Source organism: Bactrocera dorsalis, chromosome 5 (genome assembly GCF_023373825.1).
Source record: "Bactrocera dorsalis isolate Fly_Bdor chromosome 5, ASM2337382v1, whole genome shotgun sequence".
Classification (NCBI taxonomy): Eukaryota; Metazoa; Arthropoda; class Insecta; order Diptera; family Tephritidae; genus Bactrocera; species Bactrocera dorsalis.
In genome coordinates this window covers 68,307,444-68,321,677 of record NC_064307.1, presented here as the reverse complement: position 1 = coordinate 68,321,677, position 14,234 = coordinate 68,307,444, and the positions used below count along the sequence as shown (strand labels likewise).

Here is a 14,234-nt window from a genome sequence, read left to right as displayed (position 1 = left end):
GTATAGGCGCTGTAATAATTTTGATAAGTCGTTGCTTTAGTATTTAAAAAAATATATATATGAATGAATGAATAATTAAATAAATAAATGTGAATATGTAGCGCAAACAAATGGCATATAGTCACTTTTCCAAGGCAAGTGTGCGGAGTGTTTGCGTGGGGAACGTGAGTAACGTTAAATTCTCATAAATGAATTTTTTTTATTTTTCTTTTGGTGCTAGAAGTATATATGTAGCTTTATGTTACAAACTTAAATGAACTGTTTTTGCTGAAGTTTTTTATTTCTGAATTGCCAAAAATAGTAAAAAAATAATAGTTTTCGAAAAATATTTTAATTTCGTAAGAAACAATTTTGTCGCTTGAAAATTTTTATGAAGATTTAAAAATTATGAATAAACGAGAACTATTGGTAAAATTTCAGAAATTTTCTGAATTGCGAATTGCCGAAAATAGTAAAAATAATATTTGTTTTCGAAAAAAATTTCGATATAAAAAAAATGATTTTCTTTGGCTTGAAAATTTGTTCGAAAATTTAAAAATAATGGTTAAACAAGTTTTAAAATTTAATATCGTGAAAAACGATTTTATTTCGATTTTGAAATTTTTGTTAGGAATTAAAAAAATATTGAAACAAGAATTATTGTTAAAATTTCACAAATTTTCTGTAACAATTGCCAAAAAAAGATAATACTTTTTCTAAAAAAAAAAAATATTTTTCGTAAAAACGATTTTTTTTTTTGGAAGTTTTTAAGAGGAATTTAAAAAAAAATAGGTAAAGAAGTATTATTCATAAAATTTAAAGGTAAAGTGAGAACTTAAAATTTTTAAATTGGAATTATTATTATTTTTTTTTTTATTTTAAGGGAAATTTGTTTACGTTGAAGCATAAACTCGAAATTTTTCGTTTGGTTACGAAGCAAAGTGTGAACTGGAAGTTTCGAAATTTTTTCAAATTAATTTTCTGATTATTTTTCTTTCAAGTATTTAAGCTTTTTTATTTTTATTTATTTTTTGGATCTTTATAATTTTTTGTTTAATTTTTATATTATTTTTTTAATTTTTTTAATTTTTTTTATTTAATTTTGATAATTTTTTTTAATTTTATTATTTTTTTTTATTTATATATTTTTTTAATTATATATTTTTTTTATTTATATACATATACATATATATTTTTTAATTTTTATAACTTTTTTTTAATTTTCATCAGATTTTTTCTTTTTTTCTGAATGAGTTTTTTTATTTGATTTTGAAATCAAATTTAAATCGTTATAATTTTATTGAAATTTTAGTTTTTGTTGTGAATTTTTTTTATTTTATTTTTTTTATTTTATTTTTTAATTTTATTTTATTTTTTAATTTTATTTTTTTTTTTAATTTTATTTTTTTTTTTAATTTTTTATTTTTTTTTTAATTTTTTTAATTATTTTTATTTATATGTTTTTCATTTTTTTTTTACGTTCCTTCCGCAAATATTCCGCACATTATTAGGATTTTATACAAAACAGTCATTTTAAACTTGAATTTATTAAAAATAAATACATATGTATACACATATATGTATACAACAACAGTATATATACTTTAAGTCCATGTAAGCAGCTTTAAATTTAAATCTACAAAACAAAAACTAATACAACTTTGGGAATTTACGGTGTTGGTAAGGCGTTGTTTTGTGGCATGCAGCAACTCATTTCTGCCACAAGCAATATACACGCTCTTTGGTGTTATGCAGCGCTACTAATTGCCAAAACTGTCGTTGATCTGCTGCAGACTGCATTTGCTCGGACCGCCCTAATGCCGCCACAAACTCAACGCGCAGTTGTTCATCCATTTTGTCGTTTTCTATTGCGAAATAACTGTAAATTGTGTGTAGTTAGTTGAAGTGACTGTTTAAATGACTGCTTGACTGCCGTTTACATAAGAATTTTGAAACAGCAAACAGTCTTTGAACAATACACATACATATACACATAACTATATAAGCTGTGCAGATAAAACTACCAACAACAACATAACCACATCCAAAAAATTGCCGTGCAAGTCACAGTTGAAGTCGTAAAGGTCTAGTTTTACAATTTTTTAAGCGAACACTTTTTGAATTGCATATTTTTTAAGTTCTTTACACAACGACTAAATAACCAGCAATACTAATGAACACGAAAAACAGTATATAAACAAATAATTAATAAAAAAAGAATTACGCATGTATTACGCAATCTTATATTTTGCTTGGCGTGCTAAATGCGCAACGCCAATAATGTTTTGAAAATAATGTAAAACGTTTGGCAAAAAACGCTGTTTTAAAGTATCACATGAACTTAGCCGTTATACATAGAATACCTTGAAATCAAATGTACATGAATTGTAAAATGCCAAATGAACTACAAAAATATTTGTGAAAATTAATTGCAAAGTGAAATAAATAAAAAGCTGAATCAAGTTTTGTTGTTAGCATTTTATAATCATATAATATACATACTAATATGCATAGGTAAAGTAAAAATATCATTTTACTTTTACAGTAATTGAACTGAAAATTGAGCAAATGATTTCGCAGTAAAAAAAAAAATCCATTCAATATCACATACAAATTTTTGTCAAAAATTAGTAATAAAAAGATTGCATTCAACATCACATATTCTGTAGAGAACTAGTTAAAACAAAAATTTTAAATATTTACATAATCACATTGAAGCATTAATTAATCAAAACATATGACTTGAATTCGGCCAAAGCAAGCAAACTTGTGCATGATACATACAAAAAAGTTTTAAATCTGAGAATTTGCAAAGACAAGTAACTGATCATAATATCATTTTGAAAAAAAAAAAGTAAACAAACAACAAACAACGATATCGATATCAAGCAAACTTTATTGTGAAAAATAAATTATTCAAAAGAACGACATTTGTTTTTATTGTGAACTCCATATATGTATGTATGTATGTATGTACTCGTATGTGTGCTTAATGTTTTTATTATTTATTTTTTTTTATTGAAACATTGAAAAAAACAAATTTATATTTTTTTACAAATTTTTAATATTTTTCTTTTTAAATTTTTTAAGAATTTTTTTTTAATAAAAAAATTAAAATCATATCACAATTTTTATAATTAAAAGTTTTTTTTTGAATCAAAAATAATAAATAAATTATAAATAAAAAAATATATTAAAAAATTAAATTTTTTTTTTAAATTTGAAAAAAAATTAAATATGTATTTGTAAACAAATTCTTATAAAAATTTAAAAAATTAAAAAAAAATTAAGATTTCTAATTTCAAATTATTAAATTTTTTTTATATTTTTAAATTAATATTTTTATACTTAATACATATTTTTTTTACAATTTTTTTTTAATAAAAAATATCAAAAGCATACGCAATATACATATTTTTTAAATATTAAAAAAAAAAATTAAAGATTTGTAAAAAAAAAATTATTACAAAATTTATAATTTAATTTTTTTTTTTAAGTTAACATTTTAATAAATATTTTTTTTTTTACAAATTTTTTAGGATTTTAAAAAAAAAAAAAGTCTATCTAAAGCATACTACAATTTATTTTTTTCAAATATCAAAAAATAAAAAAGTAAATTTTAAAAATTCGTTAAAAAAATATTAAAAAATTTGTAATTTCAAATTATTAAATTGTTTTTTATTTTTTTAATTAAAAAAAATATCAAAAAACTTATGATAATTGTGAATATTATAATATTTTGTTTGATAATTTTATTGTTAAAAATTTATAAATTGTTTTTGTTGAAAAATTTATAATTTTGTATGTGCCTCTAATTTTAAACAGTTATTCATATCGTGCCGAAAGAAAAAGCACCGTGCTCTTATATATATTTGTATGTATGTATGTATGCATTTATTTATGATGTATACATGTGTGTTAGTGTACCAAAATGCCACCGCTGATTAGCGGAGTGTGAAATAATTTCACCCCAAGCCCATTAGGCTCACAATTGCATGCAATTCGTCATTAAGCGACTAAATGTTCGTTGAAATTATGAAATATTTCATCAGCCTCACCAACACAATGACAACTTACCAACAAGTGTGGGCATAAAAAAGCGTTAAACAGCAAGTTGCGACTTGGTAACACATATTTACGAAGCGTTAGCAGCAGAAAACGAAATACAAGTGAATTATATTTAGTTGCACACAGATTGCTGGCTTATGTGCGGCACGCCCCTTTGCAGTTGCACAAAAATAGCAAATCGGAAAAGGAGGCGCACCACACTTGCACACAGCGACATGCAAAGCCACAGTAGTGTGCAGGGTAAGGAGCGACGCAGCAAGGTGAAATATTACGAATGCTGACGTAAAATCAAGGAAACAAATCTCATTTCGAAAAGGCAATTTATTCATGACCTTTGCTGCACGCATCTCACAGCAATTACAGAGAAGTCGTACCTATGCATATGTGTACATATATGTGTGTGTGCTGTAGGTGGCATACAAAAATCACCTACTGAAGTAACTTGTATGTATGTATTCTTGTGTGGCATAAAAAGTGTACAACATGCCATAATCGTAAAGCCCGACACTTGTAATCACGTGTGTAACCATTTATAAGTAGTAGTGTAGTGTGTACCAAATATGTATATTTTTGAATGTATGTGTGTAAGCTTGCAGTTTTGTTTAATATTTCTCATTATTTTCTGTCTTTTCATTTGTTCGTGTGTGTGTGAATGCCAAAACTTTACGAAATCCTCACGGTGCACTTGAATTGATAAATCGACTGTAATCACCTTATCGCACAGTTACATCATACAAGCAACATAACAGCAACGAAAAGCACAAAATTACAGTACAGCCGGTGGGAGTGTAAATAATTTCCAAGCATACCACACAGATCTCGCGAAAAATATAAATTTGCCAGCGCATATTGCCGAAACAGCCATCATTAATTGTCATAACCTCAAATTCAAGTTCAAAAGTCAAATTTACACCGTTATTGATTTATTGCGTTCGAAATCACTTTTCACCTCTCAAGTCGTACACCTCAACATGCGTCTAAAATTTCGGCAAGGTGCTAATACATTTAACGTGTGAGCTGCAACTGACACTAATTGGCATAACGGTACTAAAAAAAATCTGCAACATCAGTAACTACGAAACAGTTATTAAGGTAAGGGTAAGTACCTACAATATTTCTTCTATAGAATTGGCAACCATAAAACAATATGTGGACTGTAAAAGCTTAGCATAAAACAAGAAACAACTTTTTTCCAGTTGCACCAAGCTTTGAAGAGAAAGCTTTTTATAGCATAAAATGATATAACATCATATTGTCCTGATTTTGATCTGTCAGTTTATATGACAGCCACTTAAACATGGTCTGCTGTCTTAGATAATAGTCCATACCACATTTCGTGAAGATATCTTGTCGCATATAAAAAGTTTTCCATACAAGGATATGAGTTTGGTCGGTCCGTTTGTATGGCGGCTATATGATATAGTCATCCGATATCCAACAAATGAGCGTCTTCGTAGGGAGAAAAAAACGTGTGCAAACTTTCTGAACGATATCTCAAAAATTGAGGGACTACAAGTAGTTAGCTTATATACGGACAGAAGGATGAGCAGAAGGACATGGATAAATCGATTCAGATAGACTTCAAGCGACATCTGTCATATATTAAAATACACACGTTCGTATGGACACAGTTATTTAGACAGCTGCACGACTTCACGACATCGTTCGCAGCAACTCGGACTGACGTTTGGAACGACTTGGCGTATTTTACGTTGAGATCTTCAACTGAATGCGCACAAAATACAGCTTCAGCAAGAACTGAAGCCGCTCAACCTTCCCAGGCTCTTGAACAATTTCAAGAAGATCCGACGTCTTCGAGCCAAATTTTGTTCCGCGCCCATTGAAGAGGCGCATTGCTGGCTCAATTGGTATGTAAACAAGCAAAATTGCCGCAACCTAAAGAGATTCAAGAGCTACCATTTCATCCAGACAAAAACAACGATTTGGTGTAGTTTGTGAGCCGGTGGAATCATCGGTCCCTATTTCTTCAAAAATGATGCAGGCGAGAACGTAACCGTCAATGGCATTTAGACACATTAGACAATACGCCGACCAGACTTCGGACACAAAAAACGTTCGACAAGCATTGATGTTGATGGCTCCACTGTGAATGGCGGACAGTGGAGCCATCAACACCTTCTCTTCCAGTGAATAGCGTACTCAGATATTGTGGCAGGTTAAACTCCTATTTATCCAGAATAGATTCCGACATATTCTATATATGTTCTGCGTGCAATGAGGCTCCGTATGACACAATTTGCATGCCCCACAAACTCCACTCATCTCACCCCTCGCCCTTTGGTCCGACCCAGAAGAATCAGCCCGTTTCTTGAGCTTAGCTAATCCTTACCATTCTAACGGGGACTAGGTACCCGCTAAAACCGCAACAACAACCGGGGAGTTGATAATTTCGTGTTTTGGGCCGGTCGATTGTCAACTAAGATCGTGCGATATCACACCTTTAGACTTTTTCTTGTGAAAATATGTAAAATCGAAAGTCTATGCGAACAATCCCACTTCGATTTAAGCCTAGAAGCAAAACATCGCGCGTATCATATGCCTGTTACCAGTCGAAATGCTCTAACGAGTCATTGAAAATTCAACTCAACGGATGGACCATCTGAGACGTAGCCGCGGTCACCATTTGAAAAAGATTATATTCAAAGAATAAATGCTAAAGAATGTTCTTTCGAATGATAATAGACATTACCCCATTAAGTTTCGGGTTTCTGGTTTTTCTTTAAAAAAGTAGGACACCTCGAAATGGTGCAACCTTTCTAAACTTAATGACAAAGCCTTATCTCTATAACTAATTTAAATTCTTCACTATTAAATTAAATCATAGCATTTTATTTCTTTTTGAAACGCACTTCTCTAAAAAATCATATTTTACATTTCGAACACGCGAGTCGCTTTCATGCTACTGTCTCTTCTTTTTAACTATACCCAGTATTTTTAATTTGGAGAGAATTGTTTAGTGTTATCGTTCGCTTGCAGCTCGCCGCAAGAAAAAATTAAGTTTATGCGCGCACAAGGGTTAAGAGTTGCTTCATTAGCAAATGAGAGCACAATCAGCTGGAGAGTTAAGAAATTGGTAAACATGTTTATGTACCTGTTTATCTGTATGTATGCATGCCCTTGAATTCATATACATAAGTTTATATAACAAAGCTTCTCAATAATTAAACAAGCAAATTGTTCACATCTAAGTAGATACATATATTTATGTATATAAACGTTCTAAATGATTACTTACACAATTTTAACGTCATTGAATTTATACAAAACAGCGTATATGCTGTCAATCGTATAAATTTCTTTTTTTTACAATGTGAAGAAGAGCGCATTTACTGAGCGAATGCCGCGCATAGAGAGCGCGCGCGTTTCTTTGCATACGTTTCAAGCAATTGAGCGCGTTTCAATGCGGCACTGTCAGCTCGCTTATCGCGCCTACGTGCGCGCTATTTTGTGTGCTCTCCGTTTAAGTTCAACGAAAACGTGTGCACATTCGTATATGAAACGCATGAAAACGGAAAAAATCTAGTTCTTGTTGAAGTGTTGCTAAGTCAAAACGTAACTTTGTTTCTTAATTGTGACGGTGTGAAGCGTTTACGATAATGGTAAGTGGAGTGCGATGCTTAGAGAAAATCATGTATGTCTATATGGTATATTTATATTTTCAGGTTATAGACGATTTGAAGTTAATTCGTGAAGTAAAAATACGACCATATTTCTATGTGAAAGGCTTAACTGGCTATCGAAATTCGACGCTACGCAAAAAAGGTTGGGAACAGATTGGCGGCATTTTCGAAACAACGGGTGAGCAGTAAATTTGCATAACTATATATTGGGTAGTCGAAAAAGTCTTTTCGTATTTATAATCAAACTTCAACTCATTTTTTTATATTTATAATGAACTTTAATGAACCAAATATGTACTATGTACCATTTCAGTCGACCACTTTTTGCAATTTTTCCGCTAGAGACATTATTCCATCTGTGTAAAACTTTTCAATAATTTTCACAGGCTTCACTTGAAGCCAACTTACTCCATTAAGGGAGTTCTACATAGACCGAAACAAATGGTAGTCCGTTAGTGCAAGGTCATCGCTATATGGTGGATGCATCAAAACTTCCCAGCCAAGCTCTATCGGTTTTTGTCGAGTCATCAAAGATGTGTGTGGTCTAGCGTTGTCCTGATGGAAGACGAAGCCTTTTCTGTTGATCAGTTCGGTCGTTTTTTTCGATTGCTTGCTTCAATCTCATCAGTTGTTGACAGTAAAATGTAGAATCAATCGTTCGACCAGGCTGGAGCAGCTCATAGTGGATGTTTCCTTTCCAATACCACCAAACACTCATCATAACCTTTCGTGACGTCAATACTGGCTTTGCGACCATTTGTTGAGCTTCATCTCGCTTGGACCATGATCTTTTTCGCACATTATTGTCGTATTTGATCCACTTTTCGTCTCCTGTTACCATTCGCTTCAGAAATGGTTCGATTTCATTTCGTTTCAGCAAAGAATCGCAGATGTTAATTCGGTCCATTAAATTTTTCATAGACAATTCATGTGGTACCTAAGCATCGAGCTTCTTATTGTGGCCCGCCCTTTTTCAAAATGGTTCAAAACCATTTGATGATGAATGTTGAGTTCCCTAGCGATATCATGGCTGCTTCTGTAACGGTCCTGGTCAATCTTTTCCATAATTTCATCGACTTTTTCAACAGTTTTTGCTTAAATGAAGCTTAAGATGTCTCCTTTCCAACACTATATGGTATCGCTAGAGATATACGACTGCGACGACTTCTATTGCAAAATACGAAAAGACTTTTTCGACTACCTTAATTTGTATATACATATGTATGTATTGGAGTTAACGATATTATTTTTAAAACAGGCGAAGAATGTTGCACACGTTGGCGTGTTATAAGAGACCGTTACGTAAAATTGATTGCCAAAAAAGGTGCGAACAAACCCTTAACGGGTTACGATGAAAACTGGACACTTTACAAGCATTTAGGCTTTCTAAAGGCACACATTAAGCCTAGAACGTATGATATTGCAAGTATTTGGCTCTTAAAGCAATTTATAATATTCGTTCTGTTTTTTTAGTTATAAGTTCAAGCAGAGCGCTGCTAACGCTGAAGCTGAAGATGAAGTTGACGAGCACGAGTTTATACAAAACATTTCCTATGAAGACACTTTCGATGAAGAGCTAACCAAATATGAGTCCAGCGTGGAGGCTGAGGAATCGCTTATGTCCATACCTGATATGGATTGTAATGATGATTTGCCAATCGAAATCACCACGGCTGAACCGTACGTGCAATCCACCGTACCTGACGTAACACCGCAATGTAGTGAATTCCAAGAAAAATTTTCAGCTTTTACAAAGAGAGTGGAATTCTTGCTGAAGCAGCGGCAGACCAACGCGTCGGATGATAAAAATGAAGCTTTCTATCGTATGATCGGCGTTAAGCTGGCCGAATTGCCGGAAGATGAGCAGGAAGATGCCAAATTGCACATCATCTCGCACGTTTTCGAAAGGGTGAAGACGTATAAACAAAAGATGCGCTCGCTTAATAGTACACATAATTAGCTGCTAAAATGTAATGTCGAAACTTAAGTTTTTTTGTTTCTTGTAATAACGTTTTATGTTAAAATAAAGACTGTTTGTAAAAGTGAAACTACATATGTATAGAGCGCTGTTGCAAGTTGGATAACTATGTATATGCGTATTTATATACATATGTATGTATGTATATGAACTTGTATACTTGACTTGCTAGTCTTCCGTTTGTGGACTATATTCGTATTCGTTTTGAGTTTGCAGAAAAGGGGCCTGTTACCATATGCGCTCAGCGCGAAAACAGCTGTTCGCGCCGCACTCGCAGGCCGGTTCTGAGCAGTGTCTGTTTCGCTATATACTTTTGCAGACAGAAATCTATATACATAAGCAGTAAATATATGCAAAGGCTACACCGAAACTCGTTCCATAACGACTTTGCCCTTTGAGTGCACTTGTCTCTGATTGAGTGAGAAAAAGCTTGCTGAGCATACAGCAAAAGTAAAAGAGTACAATTGTTTGCATGCCCGTATTGTAGCCACTTTTGCTCTTTGCTCATTGCCCATTGTTGGCAGCTCGCTGCAAAGAACACAGATTTAGCAAATAACTACTTGCACTAAATACTAAAAACACACAGCTTCGCCAACTGCCACAATTATTATGAGTATTTTCTATATTGAGTGAGACCAGTTGTGAGCATGAGTGAGTTCGTTTCGGCAGCAAATAAAATATATAAATATGTGAATATATTTTTAACTATGCTTGAAGTGAAGTGTGCGCGAATAGGAACCTCCACTATAAAAATACAATATTTATGAGTAGCTGTGGAAATTTTGTACACTTTTGGGTTTAGTCGATATAAAGCACCGTAACAGTGTACAACGAAAATTGGGAAAAGTGAATAGCCACTGGGTTGTTCAGTCATGAGCAATTCAGTTGGAGGAAATTTACGTAAAATTTTAATAGAACAGCTAAAAGCAAATTGCGTAAATTCTATTTTAGAGTTCTACAGCGAACGAAAACGAATTAAAACAGTCGAAAATATGTCATAAATACGACATAAATTAAGTCGATCGAAATTTTCGAAATAGCTGTGATATTTTTTATTTTTGAATTTCCAACTTATACGGTTGGTTGAGATTTTCCTAAAATTTTCAATGATTTATGATTTATGTCGCTAAGCACAAGTTGTGTTCGTGGCTAGTGCTGTAGGCGGAAGAGCTGAGCTGCGTATGGAAAAAAATGCAAAGCTGCACAGTAACGGAGCTGGCTATGTGGACAGTTAAGCAACGGCCTAGTTACAATGACGGTAAGCACACCATTAACTATTGTTTATTATTTAAAAGTGTAAATTGATTGCAAAGAAAAATTAAGTAGGAGCACAATTATTGAAAATTAAAAAAATATATATATAAATTTTCTATGAAGTAATTAGCGTACAAAAAATCAAAAAATATACACGAAAAAATGAATCGAAATTAAAAGTACGGAAAAATAATTTAAAATAAAAAAAAAATAAATTTATATAAAATAAATGATATTGGTTTTAAAAAATATATGAAACTACGAAACTGCGAAAAATATTAATCACTAATATAAAATGATAAAAAAATAAAAATTTTAAATACACGGAAAAAAAATTTAAATTAAAGTATGACAAAAGAATTTTGAAAACTACAAAAATAAAATGTAAGTAAATATTTTTTATTAAATAAATATAAAGTAAATATTTTTTTATTAAATATAAAATTATTGCATAAAATGGAACGAACTAAAAAAGAAAATAATTTTCACAATTAAAATAGATGAAATCAAATAATTTTTTTTTATAAAATATAAGAAAAAATTGGAAATGTGTTGATAAGGCATAATTTGTTACACTGATACAAAATAAAAAAAATATATTCAATATTTTTGCATAAAATGGAACGAACTAAAGGAAATAGTCTGCAATAAAAATAAAGAAAATAAGATCAAGCAAACTAAACTAATCAACGACTGACTCAGATTGTTTGAATCAAATCTAAATTTAAAAATAAATAAATTAATAATTAATATATAATATATAATAAATATAAATTTAAATTAATAAAATAAAAATTATAATAAAAATCAAAAAAAAAAAATTTTCCGTATGAAAACATAATTTTGACAAATAATTAAAAATTAAAAAATATTTAAAAAAAAAATTATTAAATTAAATTAAATTTATCTATTTTGAACTTCAAAAAAATGGTATAAATACAAAAATTATATGCCTGCAATATTTTAACACGCGTTAGGGCCAAAACACCATGACCAAGCATAATTCAAAATTTTTTTGTGACTTTTAGAAAATTTTGGTATTTGAAAAATGTAAATAACAAAAAAATACAAAAAAATATTTTGTGATATTTAAATAATTTTAGCATTTTTGAAAGACTCTAAGTGGCATTTTTTTTTTTAATCTTACGAAAAATCTTGGTATTTTTAAAAAGGTTTGAGATTTTTTATAATCCTGGCATTTTGAAAAATTTTAAATTACAAAAACAGAAAAAATTTTAGAATTTTAGAAAATTTTGGTATTTTTTTTTTAAATTTTATAAATGCTTGGAATTTATAAAAAATTGTTAGTAACAAAAATTTTTTTTTTTAAATTTTTACAAAGGTGCTGGTATTTTTGAAAAGATTTTGTGAGTTTTAAAAAATCTTGGAACTTTTGAAAAATATTAAATAACAAAAAAATGAGAAAAAGTGTGTTGTGAATTTTAGAATTTTAGATAAAATTGGCATTTTTAAAAAACTGTTAAGTAGCAAAAGGTTTGGAATTTTTAAAAAGTTTCAAAAAAAAAATTATTAAATAAATAAAAGATATTTTGTGAATTTTAGAAAACTTTAATATTTTTGTAAATTGTAAACAGCAAAAAATGTTTTTTTTTTTTAAATTTTCAGAAAAAGTTTGATATTTTTGAAAAGTGTTTGCGTTTTTCAGTTTTGGAAAATGTAAATAACAAAAAAATATAAAAAAAGTTTGTGATTTTTATAGAAAAAGCTTGATATTTTTGAAAAGTTTTTGCGTTTTTGAGTTTTGAAAAATGTAAATAACAAAAAAATATAAAAAATAGTTTGTGATCTTTATAAAATTTTGGCATTATTGAAGAATTGTAAGTAACAAAATACTTTTTTTTAGAATTTTAAGTAACAAAATACTTTTTTTTTAGAATTTTTAGGAAATTTTGGTATCTGTAAATAGTTTTTGTGATTTTTAAAAATCTTGGTATTTGTGAAAGTTTTAAATAAAAAAATAATTTATTTTTTAATTAATAGAAAATTTTGGTAATTTTTAAAAAGTGTATAAATAACAAAAAAAAGTGAATTTTAGAAAATCTTGGTATTTGTAAAAATATTTAAATAGAAAAAATATTTTTAGTTTGTAGAAAATTCTGGTATTTTTTAAAAGTTGTAATTAACGAAAAAAATTTTTTTTTTTGTTATTTTTTAGAAAATTTTGGCATTTTTGAAAAATTGAGAAACTATTTTTTTTTTTGTTTTTTTTTTTTAGGAAATAAAGAAGTTGTTCCCTGGCAGTAAATTTCAAGTAAATTGTAATAATTCAAAGGTGAATTTTATAACAGCAACAAAACTAAATCGCATAATAATAAAAAATAATCTTTTTAACTTAAAATATTCTAAAGAAATATAATATATTTAAATGCCTTAAACATGTATAAATAATAAAAATTTATTACCAGTTATTCAAATAAAAATAAAAAATAAATATAAACTAAAATATTCTTCCTCGCACATTAGCATTATATTCATTTACTTGCAATGAATTTAGCATAACTCAGCTTCTATATAATTATTTTCACAATTTCTTCTCCGCAGGTCGCTCACAACAACTGACACACCCGGCTCCACTTCACTCCGCGGGCAACAACACGAGCATAACAGTGATATTTTAATCAAGTGTTTGCTTGCAACCTTTGACCACTCAAATACACAAATAGCATGCAACTGCTTTAATTGCTGTTCAGGCGATTTTCAAATGCTAGTTTGTAAGCAACTGGCCGACTGTGATATTTTACGCGTGTTTATCGTGAATCTAAAAGCAAGGAAAAAACTAAAAATTGCTGCATGTAATATATACAATGGCATATTACACGGCTAATTTTTGCTTTGCTCTGCACATTTGGATTCTTGATAAATTGTGATAAGTAGCTGTGATATATTTTGTGTTCATTTTTTGTATAAAACTGGAAAAAACAACACAAAAAAATTGAAAAACAAAATAAAAGTAGAAAAAATAAAAGTAAACTTAAAACTGAAAAATTTGCGTATTTTATTTTAATGGTAGGGTGGGTACTGTGTTGTTGCTTTTGCTGACATGAGCGCAATATTTCGAAAATTGAAGAGTAATATTTCTAAAATTTAAATGTGTTCGTACTTAATTTATAAGAGCTACAGGAAGTGCTACATATTTTACATTTTGGACATTATTAGTTGTGGGTTTTTCAATGAACTTGAAAGTGTTGCCGCAGCTAGCTTTTATCCAAAAAAATAAGGCGTGTCTCATTCCATACTTTTTCTCGGTCTTATTTAGCTTCTCGGAGCTTATTTATAACGTTTCTATGTGTTTG

The 14,234-nt window shown here is 29.5% G+C and overlaps 1 protein-coding gene across 1 annotated transcript; it reads left to right on the top strand.

Annotated features, from left to right (window-relative positions):
- Nucleotides 1-7,441: 7,441 nt before the first annotated feature.
- LOC125778845 (transcription factor Adf-1-like) lies at nucleotides 7,442-13,926 on the top strand. Its single transcript, XM_049458309.1, has 5 exons — nucleotides 7,442-7,667; nucleotides 7,731-7,866; nucleotides 8,947-9,100; nucleotides 9,162-10,924; nucleotides 13,483-13,926. Exons 1-4 carry the CDS (start codon nucleotides 7,665-7,667, stop codon nucleotides 9,646-9,648), a joined length of 780 nt encoding a protein of 259 aa, XP_049314266.1. The 5' UTR covers nucleotides 7,442-7,664; the 3' UTR covers nucleotides 9,649-10,924; nucleotides 13,483-13,926.
- The last annotated feature ends 308 nt before the right edge of the window (nucleotides 13,927-14,234 follow it).